Source organism: Rhinoderma darwinii, chromosome 1, assembly GCF_050947455.1.
Source record: "Rhinoderma darwinii isolate aRhiDar2 chromosome 1, aRhiDar2.hap1, whole genome shotgun sequence".
Taxonomy (NCBI): Eukaryota; Metazoa; Chordata; class Amphibia; order Anura; family Rhinodermatidae; genus Rhinoderma; species Rhinoderma darwinii.
In genome coordinates this window covers 388,816,400-388,838,201 of record NC_134687.1, presented here as the reverse complement: position 1 = coordinate 388,838,201, position 21,802 = coordinate 388,816,400, and the positions used below count along the sequence as shown (strand labels likewise).

Genomic DNA, 21,802 nt, shown 5'->3' with positions numbered 1-21,802 from the left:
AACATCCTCTTCTCTTCAGAACGCCCAGCTTCTGACAGTGCAGATCTGTAACGTCACTCACAGGTCCTGCATCGTGACGGCCACATCGGCAGCAGAGGCTACAGTTGATTCTGCAGCAGCATCAGCGTTTGCAGGTAAGATCGACTTACCTGCAAACGCTGATGCTGCTGCAGAATCAACTGTAGCCTCTGGTGCCGATGTGGCCGTCACGATGCAGGACCTGTGAGTGACGTCACAGATCTGCACTGTCACAAGCTGGGCGTTCTGAAGAGAAGAGGATGTTACTTCTCATCAGAGCGCCCAGCTAGTGAAAGTATTAAAAACGCCCCGATGTACGCACATAATACACGCCCACTTGGACTTTTACTTTTAAACACACCCACTTGGACTTTTGCAAGCCTCATTTGCATAACTACAAAAATGGTCATAACTTGGCCAAAAATGCTCGTTTTTTAAAAATAAAAACGTTACTGTAATCTACATTGCAGCGCCTATCTGCTGCAATAGCAGATAGGGGTTGCAAAATCTGGTGACAGAGCCTCTTTAAAGAGGAGATCTGTCACTAGTTTAGTAATGCCCTATCTCATAGCTAATCTGATAGGCTCTGTCACACTGATAATGGCAGTGAAAATTGTGTACCTAACAGCCTCTGACACTGTCCTATCAGCATGAAGCTGCTTCACACAGTGTGAGAGACTGGGGCTGGAGGAAAGGGGGATCACTTCAAACAGCCATATCTCTGGCTGTGGACCACCTAGGGAAGTGGCACTGGTGACATATGAAAGGTGAGATTCTAATCTTTCATATGTCACGAATATCTAGCTGTGAAACAACCGGAGATATCACCAGTTGAAAATACAGTTGGAAATGGAAGCTGTATACTATATGATCACGCTGCGTTGCTGGGCAGGGAAGGGGGAGAAGCTGTATGCTGATTGGACAGCGTCATACAGAAAACATTACACCGCCCAGAGTGAAAAGAAAGAGTCACCTCCTATTTGGCTATTAGAGTCACATTAGCATATTTAGAAAAATGCTCATAACTTTACAAATAATAAACGTTTTTGAAAACAAATCTCACTGTAGTTATCAGCAGCAACGCGCCTATTAGGTTAGTTGGGAGATATGGAATTAATAAACTAGTGGCAGAGCCTCTTTAAGCGTTTAGTGCATAAACATTGCCCATCATCTGTTGCATCACTCACTACAGAGTTCCACACTGCCTCTGGAAGTGACATCAGCACAAAAACTGTGCACCAGGGGATTCCTAAAACAGGTTTCCATGGTCGAGCTGCTGCACAGAAGCCTAAGATCACCATGCACGACGTCAAGCGTCGACTGGAGTGGTGTAAAGGACTGGACTCTAAAGCAGTGGAAACGTGTGGTCTGGAGTGATTAATCATGATTCATTATCTGCCAGTCTGATGGACAAATCAGGGTTTGGCGGATGCCAGGAGAACGCTATTTAGTGATAAAGCCTATTTGGTAGTGGAGGGATAATGGACTCGGGCTGTTTGGGTCAGGGTATGGGCTAGCCGTCTAACTACCAATAATGAATAATGTGAATGCTACAGTAAGCTCATATATTGTAGGTGTGATGGTCAGGTTCATACATTCTGTTGACAATACAAAGTCTACATCAAATCTGTGATAGGAGTTTGTATGTTCCTTCATACAATGTCATACCCCATTATTATCGCATCAGTGCCTGACACTCATGCAAAAAGCATCCAATGTCACTCAGGGTTGATGGCAGCATGGATGAGCTAAGAGTAATTATTTTTTGGTTTATGATGTTCCAGCTTTCTAAAGCAAGCACTCAAGTGCAGAAGCAGTTGTGTTGACCTTCAGGACTTACTTTAATTCCTTTGCTCAATTGTTTTGGTGAAAGGAAATTCATTATTTTATTTAGAACCCATGTAATAGCAAGTACTCGCGTTTTTCGTAGCGTATTTTACAGACGTAATTGGAGCTGTTTTTCATTGGAGTCAATGAAAAACGGCTCCAAAAACGTCCCAAGAAGTGACATGCACTTCTTTGACGCAGGCGTATTTTTACGCGCCGTCTTTTGACAGCGACACGTCAAATTACAACTTGTCTGAACAGAAAAGCGTAAAACCCATTGCAAGCAATGGGCAGATGTTTGCAGATATAAGAGAGCCGTCTTTTCAGGCGTAATTTGCGGCGTAAAACGCCTCCATTACGTCTGAAAATAGGCCGTGTGCACATACCCTAATAGGATGCCACCGTTTCAACAAGTCAGTTTGCGAAATTTCTTCCCTCCTGGATATTCTACAATCAACTGTGAATGGTATTGCAAAGTGGAAGCGTTTAGGAACCACGGCAACTATTGCCAAGCGTCGGATTGAGTGGTGTAAAACTCGCCGCCACTGGGTTCTCGAGCAGTGGAGACGTGTTCTGTGGAGTGAAGAATCCCCCTTCTCTATCTGGCAGTCTGATGGGCGAGTCTGGGTTTGTTGAATGCCAGGAGAACGTTACCTGCCTGACTGCATTGTGCCAACTGTAAAGGGATAATGCTATGGGGTTGTTTTCAGGGGTTTGCCTAGGCCCGTTAGTTCCAGTGAAGAGAAATCTAAATGCTTCAGCATACCAAGACATTTTGGACAATTGTAGCTTCCAACTTTGTGGGAACAGTTTGGGGTTCGTCCCTTTTCTGATCCAGCATGACTGTGCCCCAGTGCACAAAGCGAGGTCCATAAAGACATGGTTGGGGGAGTTTGGTGTGGAAGAACTTGACTGGCCTGCACAGAGCGCTGACCTCAACCCCATCCAATACTTTTGGGAGGATCTAGAACGGAGATTGTGAGCCAGGCCCTCTTGTCCATCATCAGTGTCTGACCTCACAAATGCTCTTCTGGATGAATGGGCAAAAATTCCCGCAGACATATTCCAAAATCTTGTAGAAGCCTTCCCATAAGAGTGGAGGCTGTTTTAGCTGCACAGAGGGTCCAACTCTATATTATATGTCTATGGATTTAGAATGGGATAGTGATATAAGCTCCTGTAGGTGTAATTTGTAGGTGTCCTAATAGGTTTTTGTTCATTTAGTGTACAAACATATTTACATATCACAAGTTAATATACATTTTAATAATATGCTGACAGTTATACTGGTAGTCTGAGATGGCTCATGGCACCAATTAAAATAATAGATTTTAAGAGACTGGAATTAGTGCTTTATGGCTGATCCATTCTAAAATGCAAATTGATTATTAATAGGGCTGAACAATAACAATAATGTAAGAAAACCAGTTGGTGAACAAAAAGTTTGTCATTATTTGCCCCCATGAAAGATTGGGACTTTCAGAACTGTTGTGTGAGACTTTTAGATGAGTTGCCTGTACATCTAAATTTTCTTTCAATATAAACTGCATAATCAGAATAACTTTTAATCAAATAGTAATATGTCCTGGTCACTAGTCAATACACATTTTAACCTGTTATTTTACTAGCTTGGCATATACTTAATATACAGCTGCCAATGCAAATCTGTGCATTAGAGGCCGCAGCTGACTTGCGTCCCCAGTTTGTTGCTGCTTCTCACCTTAGAAATCAACAAATCACTAAATAGATGATGTTATCAGGTTTTACTGCTAAAGAACTCCAGTCCAATCTCTCAGTCAACAAAAAAATGTCTAGTGTAAAATAGAACACTGTCATCAGAAGAAAGGGAGGAGGGGGATGCAGCTGCAGCTAGTTATTCAGTGTTTCAGTGGAACTGCATAATGGCGAGCAACACACAACACAACTCATCACAACATACAACATGAAGAGCCTGCCCACTTAGTAGTCATGGAGGGAGAAAATATGCATTTCTGAAACAGATGGAAAGGAAAGGACCCAAAACATGCAGTTTACACACACACACACACACACACACACACACACACACACACACACACACACACACACACACACACACACACACGTATGCTTTCAATAGGACTAAAAAGATTGATCATGAACTGATCATAAATCAGGATCTGGCCTGAGTTGAGCCAGATATGGTGCACTGCGCTCCTGTTTAGTGTCCCGGATGAAAGTAAACCCTTATATAGAGGTTGCAACATTTGGATGAAGGCTACACAAACTAGTGTCCCAGTGAATGTTACCATGGGATTGAGGGTTTCCTACTCTTTTATCCATAGATACAATGTACCTCAGTACATGAGTATAATCGTATGCCCGGGGGCACAGTTACAGGGGGTGCTGATGTAGCAGTCACATTTGGACCCTGAAGCCTGAGTGGGCCTAAATGATCCTCTGCCACATAACAAGACACCAATATTTTAGATGTCACATGGTAGGTGGGGGTCCTGTTACAGATTTTACATTGGGTTCACATTGGTATACTTCGTTTTATCAGCAGAATTGAAGAGAAATATATGTAAATTTAGAAAAATGCTAATAAATATTGAATTGAAGTAAAATGAACGTATACATACACTATTGCTTGTAGCTTTTTTGCAGTAACCCTTTGAAATAATTTTTGCTTTTGGACTGCGGAGGAAGGTTTCCTAGCAACATCTGAATAGTATCTCTTGTGTTGTTCGCAGATGAAGTGCTTGAGATCTGAATTAATTGGCTACTAGGCAACAGCTCGGTAGTACAACAGACATGATCCTCAAATATGTGCACAATTCATGGGTTAATACATAAGAGGCAAGAAATTCAGCTGTATTTCTTGGTCTGTACATTCTATGGATGGAACACGAAGGCCTGATCCTACTGAGATCCTGATTATGTGAGTTATTTCTTGAACACAAAAAGGAACGGAAAAAAAAAATCCCTATGAAATAAATGATAAGGCATCCGCACTATGTACACTATTATCCTATAACGTTGGTATATTGATTTTGCCTGGAAACATTGGAAATTTGGTGAACCAGATAATGCATAAATTAACACAAGTGGGATCAAAATGACTTCAACACATATAGGGGTAGGATATGTTTATAGGATAATATGAATTATTTCAAGATCTCTGCAGCAGATGGGAAACTGAAAGTCCTGATTTCTGTACTCCAATAAATGTCGCCTGCGTGTCTCTTGCTCATTTGTTCTATGGATTTGTAACCTAGGAAACCTGAATGTAGACTCTGAGAAGAATTGCTGAGAAGCCATTAATTCCTAAATGCAATAATATATATTTATTTTATTTTATTATTTTTTTTTTTTTTGGGGTATAAGATTTTAAAGTACAAAACATTATGTTAGTAATACATACAAACTGATCCTTATGTGTCTTATTCCTGAAGGGTGAATATAGAGATGCAATGTTTCACTTCCTTTTTTTTACCTTTCCTTAAAAGCAAAGTATTAAATAATATTGTACATATGAAATTCGACAGTCAATGTGTAATTCCTGTTTGGACGTACCTGTGCTGACATATTAGGGAATTATATTGTGCAGCACCTGGAGCAAATCAGTTCCAGAGTGTTATAATACACAGAGGAACAGGTTTTTCATTAGGCCCAAAAGTCCCAAGCCTATGGGTGGTCCTGCAAGAAAGGGGACCTGGTCCTCAAGGTCACGGTTGAATTATAGCGCAGTGTTGGTGAGGTAGTCTCCATTCACTGCTTATATACATTTAATGTAGCTCTGTGCTGTAAGGGCTGATACTAAAGGGGGTTGTACACTGTTTAATTATCGGGCAAACGATCGTTCATACAACACTCGTTGCCGATAATTGCCTGTGTAAACAGGGCAGCGATCAGCAGATGAACGGGCAAACGCTCGATCATCTGCTGATCGTATCAATCTAAAAAAGTTAAATATTATCATTGTCAGCAGCACATTTCCCTGTGTAAACATCGAGACGCGCTGCCGACATGATAATACCCTATGGGGACGAGCGATCGGAATAACGACTGCTCGTCCTCATGCATAGCTCCTTGTGACAGGAGCAAACGAGTGCCGATCAATGAGCTGTCTCGTTGATCAGCGCTCGCTGCACCGACCAAAATCGGCCGGTGTAATAGGGACTTTAGTTGCAAAGCAATCGGCCATCTAAAGTTTAGGTATACATAGAGTACTAACCTAGTCTATGTTATATTTACAATTGGTGATAAAAATCTTATTAGTAAGTATTTTGTGCCTACAGACCCTAGAGATGTTAATCCAGTCCTGTTGATGGGCTGTAGGGAAGCCATTGGAAATTAAAAAATTCCAAACAGAACAAATCTGCAATGAAAGTTGCAACTCACTTGTGTGGATGACCTCAGCAGAATAGGTGTGTGTGTTTGTGTGCGTGCGTGCGTGTGTGTGTGCGTGTTTGTGCGTGTGTGAACCCTTCCTAGTTTCAGACATTCAACTCTCTTGCTTTTATCCTTAAATGTCCTGTATTAGATGATTCTCAAGAAGATAAGCGGAGAAATGTTTTTATATTACTGCTTTCTACTACTGCAACAATTTCCTGCTTCTACTCCCGACTATTAAGATTGTTTCCTTTTTTTGTTAGCATTTCGCTTCTCACATATTTGGTAAGTTATATCAGCATTGAAGGGCTGCTAATAAAACTGAATATCACAATAGGGTTCCCTCATTAGCCTTCATAATCTCCCCTAGAAGCAATGCATTTAGGGACAAATACCTCCGTAACACGTTATACAATCAAACACGAAATTATTTTTGGAATTCAGAGACACAAAATGGTACAGTATGAGAAAATAAGTTTCTGTAATTACAGATTAATACAATATACGGTCCATGATACGGTCATATGCATGAGGCACATGTGTGATACTAATATGTATTAAAGGGGTTGTCTGAGATCTCCCACCAAAAAAAGTATGTTAAATCAATTTACCCATTTGTAGACAACCTTCTGACACTATTCCGTAAAAATAAAAATAAAGCTACTTACCGATCCTCATTTCACGATTTCTGGGCGTGTTTGTTTACTCAGCTTCCTGCTGAGACTACAGTTCCTTGCATGCTCTACAGAGCATGCATTAGGCTCCTCCATTTGGGTTATGTTACCTCCCTGCTTGTCGGGGCCGGCCTTTTGGATGTGCGACCAGGTGGATGGGTGTGCTGCACTGGCTCCCTTACCCTGCTTGTGTTTCTGAAGCGCCCGGGCCTGGCAACTCTGCAGCTGCCTTTCTGGCCAGGCTCTCCTCTGCGGTGGCATAACTACTGCTGCAGCAGCCATAGCGGCTGCTACGGCGCCCACGGCATGAGGCATGAGGGACCCCGCCATGCCCGGTGGCACCACTAGCAGCTGCTATGGCTGCTACAGCGGTAGTGACATTCAATAGTATCTGCATCCTTAGGATCCCTGCGCAGGCCGCCGTGACGATGTCCATTGTGGAGCCGTTCGTCGTGGGAACGAGGCCTTGGTGAGTACAATTTTTTTGTTTTACTTGTTTGGGGGGGCTATATGGCACTACCTACAAGGGGAAGTGGGGGGGGGACTGTATGGCACGGTCTACAAGGGGAAGTGGGGGGCTGTATGGCACGGTCTACAAAGGGGTAGTGGGGGCTGTATGGAACGGTCTACAAGGGGGTGGTGGGGGGCTGTATGGCACAGTCTACAAGGCAGAGGTGGGGGAGCACTGTCTACAAGTGTGGGCCACTAAGAGGACATAATACTGTGTAGGGGCACTACAGGGGGCAATATACTGTGTTTCACTTAGGGGGCATTATACTGTGTGGGCACACTTAGAGGACAAAACACTGTGTCCTTAAAGGGGTTATAATATATTATACTATTAAATATTGTTGTTATTATTATTATACTGTATGGGGCAGCTATGGGGACATTATACTGTATGGGGGGCACTGAAGTGGCATTATACTGTGTGGGGGGCAATATACTGTGTGGGGGCACCTAGGGGACATTATACTGTGTGGGGGCACTAAAGGGGGCATTATGCTGTGGGGGGCATTATATTTTTTATAGGGCATTTTTTTTATAATGGGGTTGAGGCGCCGAAAGAAAATTTTGCACGGGGCGCCATCTACCCTAAGGCCGGCCCTGCTACTTGGTCCCCGCTCTGAATGCAGCTGGGTGTTTTGCATGCGTGGTCATGGCTGAGGAAGAAGACACCCAGGAAACGATATGTCACTAGTGACGTCATGTATACCCGGCTAGGACTATCGGCTCCTAGACCCTGTGATGGGTATATGGCACGTTAGTGGTGGATGCAGAAAACGTGCTGTGACAAGTGTGGAGAGTGCAGAATGCGAGTACATTAGAAGTTTGTTGTGAGGCAGAATGTAGAATCAGTGGCAATATAAAAATGTATATCCGACAACCCCTTTATTAAATACGAGCTACTGACACTGATTTCTCTACATGTGCTCTCAGGGCCGCCATCAGGAATTTCAGGGCCCCCTACAGCTAAATTTTCTGGGCCCCCCTACCGTGGCACCGCCTGTTAACGGTACTCCGTCCAGAACTATATCATGGTACCCAGGGCCGCCATCAGGGGGGGTATTAGGGGTACTGATGTGAGAGGCCCGGCCAAACCTAATTGAAAGGGGGGCCCGGCAACTGCCGCGACTTGCCTTTGGTAGAAAAAAAACAGGCCCCTGCAATGGGGCCCATTTTTTTCACCAAAAGAATGTCGTGAGCTGCGGGCCCCCCTTTCAATTAGGTTTGGCCGGGCCTCTCACATCAGTACCCCTAATACCCCCCCTGATGGCGGCCCTGGGTAGCATGGGGGTCGTCATGGGGGCCGTCAAAGACCGCCGCTCGTGCGACCGATCGCGTGCACCCGCAAACTCCCGCGCATGCGCACCCGCGACCGCCTGGAACCGCGCACCGAATTTTGAGGCAGATTTTGACCTGCCCACACTATCTTGCCGCGTTTTTTGCCCACGGCGATTGAGGACAGCAGACAAAAAACGCAGGGAAAAATGCATTTTCTGCCTCCCATTGATTTCGATGGGAGGTCAGAGGCAGAACCGCGGCAAGAAAGGACGTGCTGCTTTTTCTTTTTTCCGCGACTGGCTCCCATTGATTTCAGATTAAATCAATGGGAGGCGGTTTTGGAAGTTGTTTGGTGCTGATTCTGACGCAGTGTCCGAGTCAATATCAAGGGCCAAAAACTCTGTGAACTGGGCCTTATTGTTAGGGCTTATTCAGATGAACGTGTAATACATCCGTGCAACGCGCGTGATTTTCACGCGCCTCCCACGGACCTATGTTACTCTATGGGGCCGTTCAGACTGTCAGTGATTTTCACGCAGCGTGTGTCCGTGTGTCCGCTGCGTAAAACTCACGACATGTCCTATATTTGTGCATTGTTCGAGCATCACGCACCCATTGAAGTCAATGGGTGTGTGAAAATCCCGCCCAGCACTTCCGCAGCCGTATAAACTATGAATGAAAACAGAAATGCACCACGTGCTGCAAACATACAAACAGAGTGTCATAATGATGGTGGCTGCGCGAAAATCACTCAGCCACGCATCATACGCTGCTGACACACGGAGCTGTTATGGACCTTTTGAATGCGCAAAACGCCACGTTTTTGCGCGCGCAAATAGCACACGCTTGTGTGAATCCGGCCTTAGGGTAGGAACACACTAGGCATGAACACTGCAGATTTTATGCAGCACATTTTATTGTGGATAATCCGCAGCGTATCACAGTCGCAGCCGAGTGGATGAGATTAGAACAAATCTCATCCACACGCTGCAAAAAAAATGGACCTGCAGTGTGGCTTTTGGCTTTTTAAGCAGCAGCGTGTCAATGTATTCTGTGGGATCGCTGCTCCTCTGTTGCGGAAATGCTGCGGTTCTGCCGCAAAAATCACAAATGAGAAAAAATAAAAAGGCACTTTTTTAAATTTATAAAAAAGTTTAGACTTGCTCCGGCCGTAGTCCTGGTGACGCGATCCTCTATTCTTAGTGCAGCTCGGCCTCCTGTCATGTCGTTTCATCCCATGTGACCGCTGCAGCGGTCACATGGTCTACAGCGTCATCCCAGGAGGCGGGGCTACGTTCAGAAGAGAGAGATGCGTCGCCAGGACTACGGCCGGGGCAAGTCTAAACTTTTTTTCCCTGCAGGATTCCCGCAGCGGACATGCCTCCAGAAACCTTCGCCACTATTTGGTGCGGTTTTGCTGGCAGAATTCCCTGCGGCTACCGGGGCGGATAAGCTGTGGAGTTTTACTCAGCATATCCGCCTAGTGTGTTCCTTATGTTTTCGCTCCTGGAGCTGCTGCCGGTCTCTAAATAGGCAGTTGGTCCAGTAGAATTTGGAATTATTTTTTTTTGTGAACCAGCTTAAAAAAATACAAAACTTTTGTGTTCGGGCCTATTCACATAACCGTTCGCTTCCGTTCCGGGGTTCCGTCTGAGGTTTCCGTCGGGTGAACCCCGCAACGGAAAGTGAAAGTGACAGCACAGCTTCCGTTTCCGTCACCATTACTACGCTATTGATTCCGTCCGAAAACCAGCCAGAATGGTGACGAACGGAAACCATTAGCGATGTTTCCGTCACCATTGAGATCAATGGTGACTGAAACGGAAGCTGTGCTGTCACTTTCCGTTGCGGGGTTCACCCGACGGAAAACTCAGACGGAACCCCGGAATGGAAGCGAACGGTGATGTGAACAGGCCCTAACACAAAAGTTTTGTATTTTTTTAAGCTGGTTCACAAAAAAAAATAATTCCAAATTCTACTGGACCAACTGCCTATTTAGAGAGCGGCAGCAGCTCCAGGACGACATCATAAGGGACACACTAGGCGGATATGCTGAGTAAAACTACACAGCTTATCCGCCCCGGTAGCCGCAGGGAATTCTGCCAGCAAAACCGCACCAAATAGTGGCGCAGGTTTCGTGAGGCATGTCCGCTGCGGGAATCCTGCAGGGAAAAAAAAGTTTAGACTTGCCCCGGCCGTAGTTTAGGTGACGCATCTCTCTCTTCTGAACGTAGCCCCGCCTCCTGGGATGACGCTGTAGACCATGTGACCGCTGCAGCAGTCACATGGGATGAAACGTCATGACAGGAGGCGGGGCTGCGCTAAGAATAGAGGATCGCGTCACCAGGACTACGGCCGGGGTAAGTCTAAACTTTATCAATTTAAAAAAGTACCTTCTTTTTTTTTCTCATGTGTGATTTTTGCGGCAGAACCGCAGCATTTCCGCAACAGAGCAGCGGCGATTCCACAGAATACATTGACACGCTGCTGCTTAAAAAGCCAAAAGCCACACTGCAGGTCCATTTTTTTTTGCAGCGTGTGGATGAGATTTGTTCAAATCTCATCCACTCTGCTGCGTCTGTAATACGCTGCGGATTTTCCACAATAAAATGTGTTGCATAAAATCTGCAGCGTTCATGCCGAGTGTGTTCCTACCCTAAGGCCGGATTCACACAAGCGTGGCATTTTGCGCATGCAAAAGGTCCATAACAGCTCCGTGTGTCAGCAGCGTATGATGCGCGGTTGCGTGATTTTCGCGCAGCCGCCATCATTATGACACTCTGTTTGTATGTTTGTAGCACGTGGTGCTTTTCTGTTTTCATTCATAGTTTATACGGCTGCGGAAGTGCTGGGCGGGATTTTCACGCACCCATTGACTTCAATGGGTGCGTGATGCGCGAACAATGCACAAATATAGGACATGTCGTGAGTTTTACGCAGCGGACACACGGACACACGCTGCGTGAAAATCACTGACAGTCTGCACGGCCCCATAGAGTAACATAGGTCCGTGCGAGGCGCGTGAAAATCACGCGCGTTGCACGGATGTATTACACGTTCGTCTGAATAAGCCCTAACAATAAGGCCCAGTTCACAGAGTTTTTGGCCCTTGATATTGACTCGGACACTGCGTCAGAATCAGCACCAAAAAACTTCCAAAACCGCCTCCCATTGATTTAATCTGAAATCAATGGGAGCCAGTCGCGGAAAAAAGAAAAAGCAGCACGTCCTTTCTTGCCGCGGTTCCGCCTCTGACCTCCCATCGAAATCAATGGGAGGCAGAAAATGCATTTTTCGCGGCGTTTTTTGCCTGCTGTCCTCAATCGCAGCGGGCAAAAAACGCAGCAAAAAAACGCGGCAAGATAGTGTGGGCAGGTCAAAATCTGCCTCAAAATTCTTTAAGGAATTTTGAGGCAGATTTTCTTTCTGCCTGCAAAATACTTTGTGTGAACAGGGCCATACATAAACAGCACTTTGACACACTTTACTCACCGTGTCAGAAGAGCTGCTGCTCCCACTCCAGTCCTCTTCAGGCGAGGTCCTTCAGGCGAGGTCTTCCAGGCGAGGTCTTCGGTCCAGACGTCCAGTCCTTCACCTCCAGCCAGGCTCCAGGTAAGTTGGGTCCATGTGTGTCCGCGGGTGTGCGCGCTTCGTTCGCGGTGCGTGCGCGCGCGGCCGATCGCGGGTGCGCGCGTGCTGTCGAGGCTGCGAGCGTGCGTGCTGTTGCTTCTGCGAGCGCCCGTGCTGTCGCGGTTGCGCGCTTTTGCCGGGTGCGTGCTCGGACGGTCGCGAGTTTGCGGGTGCGCGTCATCGGTCGGCGGTGTTTGACGGCCCCCATGAGAGGGGGGGCCCGCAGCTCACGACATTCATTTGGTGAAAAAAACGGGCCCCTTTGCAGGGGCCCGTTTTTTTCTACCAAAGACAAGTCGCAGCAGTGGACGGGCCCCCCTTTCAATTAGGTTTGGCCGGGCCCCTCACACCACTACCCCTAATACCCCCCTGATGGCGGCCCTGTGTGCTCTACATGTGATTGTTATTTAGGTATTAAAGGTAGAAAATTAGTTATTCTTCAACCACTTTTTAGTAATATATTATTTGGAAATGATAATGTAAGATTTTTTTTTGTATTATTGTCTAAATATTTCGTGAGAATAGTGCAAATGATGCAATACTGTTTTTCAAATCCTGCCAGTTCTCAGGCAAACTATGTTATGATCTCATCCATGTCCCCTTTTCATGCATGTGTCTCATTACAATCATCCCCATGAAGAAATGAATGTGGACATGAAAGATGTTGCTCAATCCCATTATTATTGAAATGACTGTGACAATCATCTTACCCTGTAGTAATCAGTGCTATAGACATCTCTAGACATGCCAAAGTCTCCAATCTTCACTAAAAGGTTTTCTCCCACCAGACAGTTCCTTGTGGCCAGATCTCGATGGACAAAGTGCTGAGAGGCCAGGTACACCATACCTGCTGCAATCTGCTGAGCTATATGAAGCATCTGGGATTGAGTGAGTTCTGCAGGACGGTTCCCTTCTGCCATAAGAACGGCATCTGGACCATGAGCCCTAAAAGTGAAAAGATAAATTTATAAAATACAACATGTCAAGATCTTGAATTGCTCTTGTGTAGATTCTTGTAAAATCAAATATACAATGGACTAGAGCCCCAGATAAAATGTAAATATTCCAACAAGTTAACCATTAACACTTTAGTTAGGACATAACCAAAATATCTGGGTATTCCCAGAATCGACAATTATCATCTATCCTTAGGATGGGTGATAATTGTCTGATCCTTAGGGGCCCCATCGATGGGACCCCCACCGATTGCGAGAACAGGGGTTCCGAACATCCTATTCTTCCCTACTGCGAGGAGGACATTGGATGGATGAGCTTGCGCGCTGCTGCTCCATTCAATGTCTATGGTAATAATGGAAACAGCCGAGCACAGTGCTCAACAGTTTCCATCAGGCCCACAGGCATTGAAAGAAACAGCAAGCGCATGCTCGACCGCTAGTTCCATTCAAGCTCCTCTTCACCACAGGGGGAGGGGGTGCAGAGAGGAGGATCCAGGGGTTCGAAACACCCGTTTTCACAATCGGTGGGGGTCCTAACAGTGGGGCCCCCAGCAACCAGATAATTATCACCTATCCTGTAGATAGGTGATAATTGTCGATTCTGGGACGTCCTCTTTGAGACAGACTGAAATACATAGGGAAGACATACTTATAGATGCAGTAGAGCCATATTTTAATAAAACGTGTCATAAACATTTTGCTGAGCAGATCTGAATTTGCCTGAAACAGCAGACCTTAGTTTGTCATTTAGCGAACAGTGATCAGTATATGTACATTATCTTTAGGTTATATTAAAGTTGATAAAGTTGGTCTCCTATTACTGTGGCTCATTTTGCATAGTATATGTAAGGCAGTTCTATGTTAAGCTCTTTTCTCATTGCAGTTTATAATAATTCTATAATATGCAAATAAACAGTTCATGCAATGACTTCCTGTGAACTTGTTGTGGGTATGTACATAGTAACCAATGTGAACAAGCAGAGCTGCAGTGTAAAACATGGTAAAGGGAGATAATAGCAATCTAATCCTCTGATATGACCGGAAATAGATTTTAGACTCCCAATCCTTCAATGCAAACAGTACAATAACTAATCATTTCTGTACTAATGAAGTAGCCAAAGAGCCAGCACCCATAGGTAATGAGTAGAAAAGTTTTTAAAGTCAATGTCCAAATTTTAATACCACGCCTTTTTAGGGCTATGCTGATTAATCTCTTAATATATCTTTACAGCAGTCAGAACTCTGTTTTTCTGAGACAGAGCTCCAAATCCCCTGCATAGACATATATTTAAAAGATAACTTTCTAGTACTTGCAGACACAACTAGAGGGAGCTTATGAGCTTACTGCATACTGTTTTATTATTGGATTCAATGTATAAATAGTATGCAAAGAGCTCCTAAAACCCCCCCTAGTGGTGGCTAGGACAGACAGAATGTGGTCTTTTTAATCTTTATTCATGCAGCAGATCTCAAGCTCTAGAGATAACATATTTGAAGGAATTAATGGAAAAAACATTTTGAATCTATTTGGAATAACAAAAAAAATTATATTTTAATTCTGCTTTATATTTCTTTAGTAAATAGTAATGTTTCCTCTGTTACATTTGTAGAAATATGCTACAAGTGATAACAATTACTTCTTATGGTCCTTTTTATAAATAATGTCTTAAAAATACAGAAAACAGATAAGTCGAATGCAGTAAATATTTAGAGGGTACATCAAGCATAAATCACATCACATAGTCAAAACAAAAATTGGTTGTAAAGTAAAGATGTGACAAATATAAGATTAATGGTGGCTAGCCTAGCTTTAATGTGTAATAACTCACGAAAACATGGCATCAGACACAAGATTATGCATCCATCTGTATTGGCTCAAAAAATGGCACAAATACGGTGGCTGGATGTAGGACATATGTCTCAATGTACTGTGTATCTTAGCATTTCAGTTATTTTTATTTAAATAATGGTGTATGTCCTGATAACGTCATACATAGTTTCATTCTAGTAAAAAATAATAATGAACTTTTTTTTATAAAGTGATAACATATTTTGCTGTGATTTACAATCAATGTAAAAATGAAGCATTCAGACTGACAAATGGTAAAAAAAAACTGCTCTAAAAGGAGTTGTGTCAGGAGGACAGCCCCTATTAGGGCATATGGATGTTATAGAGGAAGGGTTCCGCATTTAGGACCCACCACTCTATGTACCAGAATGGAGAGCCATTCTGGCGTACCTGGTGTGCCCATGCCTTACAGGGACCGCCATTTATTTGAATGGCCACTTTAGGATGCTACAGTTTCTCTGAAGCAGCCGCAGTCTAAATGTATTCATAAATGAGGATTACTCCGAAGACAACAGCCGATCACAGGGGGTGAGACAAGCGGATCTATGCCTCGCAGCTGATCTCCACTTTATCTGAAAAAACAGTTGTCTCTGTGAGACAAACCCTTTAAGATTTTACAAATAGAGATTTAAGGATTCACTCAAATGTGTTATATAGTGCTTGTTTTGTTCACTGAACACACCCTTTAGTACAAAATGGAAATATATATATATATATATTATATATATATATATATATACACATATACTGTGTATGTAATACTACAGGAACCATGCATCCGGAATGCAGAAGGGCCTTATAGCAAAAGTCAAAATCGGGTCCGCTGAAAGTGCTGGTTCGTGTCACCATATCAAAACTGGAGGGCCCACCTCCATCCCATCTTTTGTAGAAGAGAAGAGCAACCTGTCTGCTTCATCTTCAATCGTTTTTTGACATTACTGTGACTTTAAATAGAGGGCGATCATATCAAAGGGGATGGGGCTAGACTGATAGCTCCTCATTCTTCTGGGTCTTACTGCAGCTGCATGGATTGCCACTATGGTATGTACACCACACCCAGATCAATGTTAGTAGAGGTTCCTCCATATTTTTAATCTGGGCCAAATCGGTGCTGATGTGGGTGAATAATGAGTCCCCCTATAATATTTTAGAGATGTCATAGGGCATTTGAAATTAAGTTTTCTACCCCTTTAAGGATCAGTCACAATGAGTGTGTAGAAGTAGAGGATGATCTACTGTGTTAAATAAAGTAGATGGATCCACAAGATTCTGGAGAGTAGACTCTGAGTATAAAGTGAAGAGATCAGATTATAGAGGGTCCCTTAGAAAGTTAGCCCATAGTTGCCGAGAAGACAGTACACCAGGTGTTAGCAAATAGAAGGCTAAGTTCAGGACAATTCTGTAGAATTTATTTCTAGAAATGTAATTTATTTGAAGAGTTCTGTCTGCATTTGTTATCTCAGCATCTTTCCTTTGGTCATAAAATCAAGATCTCCCGCAGAGTACAGATGTAAAAGCCACAACAATCTTAACTGTGCTTCCTATACTACCCCGAATCATTCTCCCTACAGTGAACTCTGCGCTCAGACATTGTTTGACCTTCAACATGTGGTCTGTTGTCTGAAACATGAAGCTATGCTGCAGGAAATGCTGATCTTAACATTCATTGAGGTCCCAAATACATTTCCCTAAGACCACCTCTAGGGGCACTAGAGGTCAACAATTTGTCTGACTGCAAGTTCTATTCTGCAGCAGTTCTATTCTGCATTGAGCAGTTAGACGGAAGACTGGTGAATAAAAAAGCACAGTAATTACCTTTGGCTTAATTATTGCACTTTTTATCAAACTGAGAAGCAGTTTTTACATTCTGACATTATTCTTGTACAGCCATTGTATATAGGAAAGCATATTTGCAGCTGATAAAGGTTAAGACGGTTCAGTATAAAAGTCAAAATTGCATGGTTTGGGCTAAAGGCTGGTATATACTGTAGTAGTAAACCTGTATACAGTGGTAAAAATTTAATACCAGGTGTTTTTGTCTATGGTTTCATGAGTATAAGCTTCAAAACTGTGCAGCTTTAAAATGTATAAATTTAGGCCCCATTCACACGACCATGCCCGTAATTATGACCCATAATTACGAGCACGGCTGGCCGGCCACGGACAGTCGTCCGCATTTATGGGCCGTGCTCCTATTATAAAGCATGGGAGCACAGTCCATAAAATAAAAAAATAGGACATGCCCTATTTTTTTCGGAAACTTTCTACGACACGGACAATTTCCCGTAAATATACGGGAAGGTGTCCGTCGGCCATAGAAACAAATCAGCCCATAATTGCGGACCGCAATTATGGTCCATAATTGCGGGCGATTTTACGGTCGTGTGCTTGGGACCTTAGTTATGTTACAAGTGCTTAGTAGTTCTGCCATTGTAACAAGAATGCCATACGTGACCATGCATGGTATGCATCAATCCTCTGGATCCTGCCATCACTGATAGCGGAATCAAGAGACATGGCCAGCAGCCCTTCTGTTCCTCTTCTTAAACTCTTCCACGGCGCTTTAAAATCATATCAGAAATCACACGATATTCCTATTCATATATATCTTGTGTTATTTACCTGTCTGTACTGACTGGGAGTACACTAGAGAAGAAAGTGGGAACCCGCTGTGTATGTGTACATTTTGTAGGTATATATTGCCACGTATTCTTTTGATAAAACATGGAATTAAATCACTGCAGAGGTCTCCATTAATGTATATTTGTATACTGTACAATGCACCATGTCGCTAAATTAACTATATAATCTCCATTTCAATATTAAATTAAAGGTGGAGCTTTTTTAAATATCCCGATATATAATAATAATACTAATAATAATATATAATATGACAGAATCTGAACTAATCTAAGATGCTTATGCAGTGAAAACCATACAATGCTTGCTGTATATTTAGCATATTTGGTAAATTAAATTCTACACTTATATTTAAATGAAAATTGTTGACTAAGTAACAGTAAAGGCCAAACTTACTATAGTTATTTATATAGCTATGTGTGGAATTGGTTATATGGCATAGTATTTTTGGGCCCCTAGTTGCTTTGCCTGCCATTCTGCTATGACTACGTGCTTTATATCAGGCAGTATTCACAGTTATTTTGTCTACATACAGAACGGATATAGTGGTCATGATGAAGTACTGGTATGCAGCTTGTATACCAATAGTGTGCAATCTAATTTAGCATATATAACAGATATATTCAGCTAAACGCAGTCTAACCATTTGCATCACATATCTCTGTAAAGCAAATATATTTTAAGAGCTGCTACAGAATTGAATTTGTTGAATAAGACACAAAAAAAATACTATCTCTAAGCATTTACATTTTTTTTACAAAATTTGAACACATTATCATATGTATGTTACTGGGACATGCAGATGGAGCAGGCTTTATTGCAAAATATACAACTAACAGAAACTCAGAGTATACTATAGACTGAATCTTTTTTTTTCCTAAGGGCCACAAAATCTCTAGTGAAAATTACATAAAGAAGTTGTAAAGAAACACTACAGGTTTCTTTTTCTATCTACCCCCACCCCTATTTGCAAATGCAATATAGTGTAACGCGGACATGTGTAGTGACTTACTTGCTGCTGCATTTCACAGGACGCTGGTCAGTTGCGGGCTGCCTTGGGGTCATGTGATCTTCATTAAGACTCCCTGTATCCTACAATGTCTGCTGTAGGGACCGAAAGTCAGTGTCTGAATGGCAGTTTATGAGAGCCCCAATGTGAGTCTCGTAGACTTGCAATGAGAGGCTGACATGCGGTTTCTGTAGTAAATGCTATAGGATCTGTGTCGTCAGAGTACAGGTCATGTGACCCCGTGGCGGCACGGAACGGAGCGGTGGTCAGTGAAATACAGCACATTTCTATCATGTTTACACAGGGAGATGCGCTGCCAACAACAGTAATATTTAATCGCTCAGCCATCCCATATATTCCTATAGAGTAACTAAACAGGAACAGCTTGGTATACATTATTACCTGAGGAATTTGTTCAGGTCTCCATGCTTCATGTACTCAAACACCATAATGAGCGGGTCCCCCTCCACACACACTCCATAAAACGTTACAATGTGTTCGTGCTGTAGATTTGTCAGTAACTCTGCCTCTCGATGGAAGTCTTTTCGGGCATTGTCACTTGCTTCTTTTAGTGTCTGTAAGATGAATATATATTGATTATTAGCACATATACTAGTTTTATGACTATATTGACAGGTTCATGTGTGGAAATTATAGATATAAATACATATAACGTGTATGATTTCTGGAGATTATGTAACTTTTGTATGAAAAGCAGAATGTAAACCTACAACATAAGAAAAAAAAAACAATAAAAGCGACCTGGGATCTGCGTTTGTAAGCGGAATACAAAGCTGTTAGTGTTGCCAGGCAACCGGAAGACGGCAAGAGAAGGAGTCAGAGAGGCCCACAGGAGGGGGACATGGGAGATGAAGCTGTGCCGATCATTTCGCATAGGTAGGAAACACATGATAACTCCCACTCACTGTATTTATTTTATATTCTCCATTCAATGGGTTAAATGATGTCCTATGCAGATAATGTGTGCCATCCTGGTGCAATCTGAACATCAAGAAAGGATGGTATGTTTTCTACTATCATTTCTATATAGATTCAGTTGATGTATGGATATAGAAATAAAAAAGGGCTTAATTCTCCAACTAGTTATCACCATGATCATCCAAAAGACAGCTGTTAAACATCAGATTATCACAATACAATAGGCACTGCTGCATGTTTTTTTTTATGGTAATTTATTTCAACAGCCTTCAACCCAAAATTTGTCAATGAACGTAGTCCAAGCATATAAATATAATTACCACATAAGTTAAAGGGGTATTCCGGTTACAACAAGTTACTCCTTATCCGTAGGGTAAGGGGTAACTTGCTGATCGGTGGGTGTCTCACAGCTCGGACCCCCACCGTTTACGAGAACGTGGAGCCCGAAGTTTGAACCGAGCGGCAGGTCGCTCATGCGCACTGCCGCTCCATTCAGTCTCTATGGGAGCGCCGGAGATAGCTGAGTGCAGTGTTCAGTTTTTTCCGGTTCTGCAATAGGGAATGAATGGGAGCGACCTGCTGCTCGGTTCAAACTTGGGATTCGGGCAACGTCGGGCTCCCCGTTCTCGTAAATGGTGGGGGTCCGAGCTGTGGGACACCCACCGATCAGCAAGGTACCCCTTATCCTACGGGTAGGGAGTAACTTGTTGTAACCGAAATACCCCTTTAATACTATTGTAGTTGAAACCTACGCTACAATCACACCATAAAAAAACACAATAAAATGTTAGTCACAATTGTTACAGCTATGGCCACCTTAGGCCCTGTTCACATGAGCATTGCCCTTCCGTTGAGGGGTTCCATCGGAGGTTTAACCCCTCAATGGAAAGGCAAACGGAAACCTTCAATTACGTTTTCATCACCATTGATCTCAATGGTGACGGAAACTTTGCTAATGGTTTCCGTTTGTCACCGCTGTGAACAGGTTCCGTTGTTTTGACGGAATCAATAGAGCAGTCGATCAATAGCGCAGTAAGGGCAACGCTGATGTGAACAGGCCCTTACACCTCCAACATTAGCACGCAATGATTGATAAACGTATGCTCCAGTCTATTAGTATGGGCTTCTCCTAGAGGTGCTGTGTTGGTTTTAGATGATAAGCTGCAGTTTTATTACTTTATATGACTGCACAAATCATTGTCTCATATCAGCTGTTTGATATGACCAATTGACAGAAAGTCTAGTGTGGTTGGGAAGAAAATGTCCTAAAAAATTCAAAACATTGGTCTCCTTTACTGTAATAGCCTCCAAAAATCGTAAATAAGGTTCCTGTTCCAAGGGCTGAGTTTACGGGTGACAAATTGGGCAATAGCTGAGAATTCTATTTACTAGGGTGCCCTTGATTAAAGGAACCTTAGGTGCAAACTAAAATCATCCAGTATTATTAAGTTGTGTATGGTGGTATTATTTGGGAATTGATTTCTAGTATGATTGGGGAACTATATGGCAGTATTATGTATTAAGTACTATGTAGAAAGTATCATTTGGATACTGTATATTATTCAGGCACTCTATGGTGATATTATGTTGGATGTATATGGCAGTATTATCTTGGTACTAGTGTAATGTCGGGGTAGGGAGACAGACAGGTGAGCCCTAATCTACCCGCCACTCAGTCCCTGCCTACTTGCACGGCCCATCCTAGGCGACAGCGTACAACTGGGCGATGGTCCCTACGCTCAATAAGTGCACGACAGACAAACAGACAAGGGTACACAGAAGCTAAGGGAAATGGGGCAGTTGCCCACGGCAACACCATGAGCAACAAGAGTAGTGAATGAGCCGAGTCAAACCAGGAGTGTACGAGGTACCAAACGCAGAGCAGGAGCGTAGTCAGTGAAGCCAGGGTCAATTTGAAGCAGAGGTCAATAGTACTAGCAGTAACAGCAGAGCCAGGAAACAAGACAGAATCACAGGCAAAGGAGAGCAGGAAGTTAAGGTATAAATAGACCAAGGGCGGGAGCTAGCTCCGTCTGGCCAGGCTGTGATAGGTTCTCCCATTCCTCAGCCTACCAGCCTGAGTGGTAGCAGATCGAGTCAC

At 43.3% G+C, this 21,802-nt stretch overlaps 1 protein-coding gene across 5 annotated transcripts in view; it reads right to left on the bottom strand.

Moving 5' to 3' along the window:
- The window catches only part of NTRK2 (neurotrophic receptor tyrosine kinase 2), a 240,212-nt gene that overhangs the window by 23,098 nt on the left and 195,312 nt on the right, over positions 1–21,802 (bottom strand). For 4 of the 5 annotated variants that reach the window (XM_075828669.1, XM_075828691.1, XM_075828677.1 and 1 more), the window contains 2 exons: positions 19,165–19,337; positions 13,019–13,253 (listed from right to left, as the gene is read on the bottom strand). In XM_075828669.1, coding sequence (XP_075684784.1) covers positions 13,019–13,253; positions 19,165–19,337 — 408 coding nt within the window. Of the gene's footprint in view, positions 1–4,967; positions 5,152–13,018; positions 13,254–19,164; positions 19,338–21,802 lie in introns of those variants that run through there. The other variant, XM_075828697.1, reaches the window with a different exon arrangement.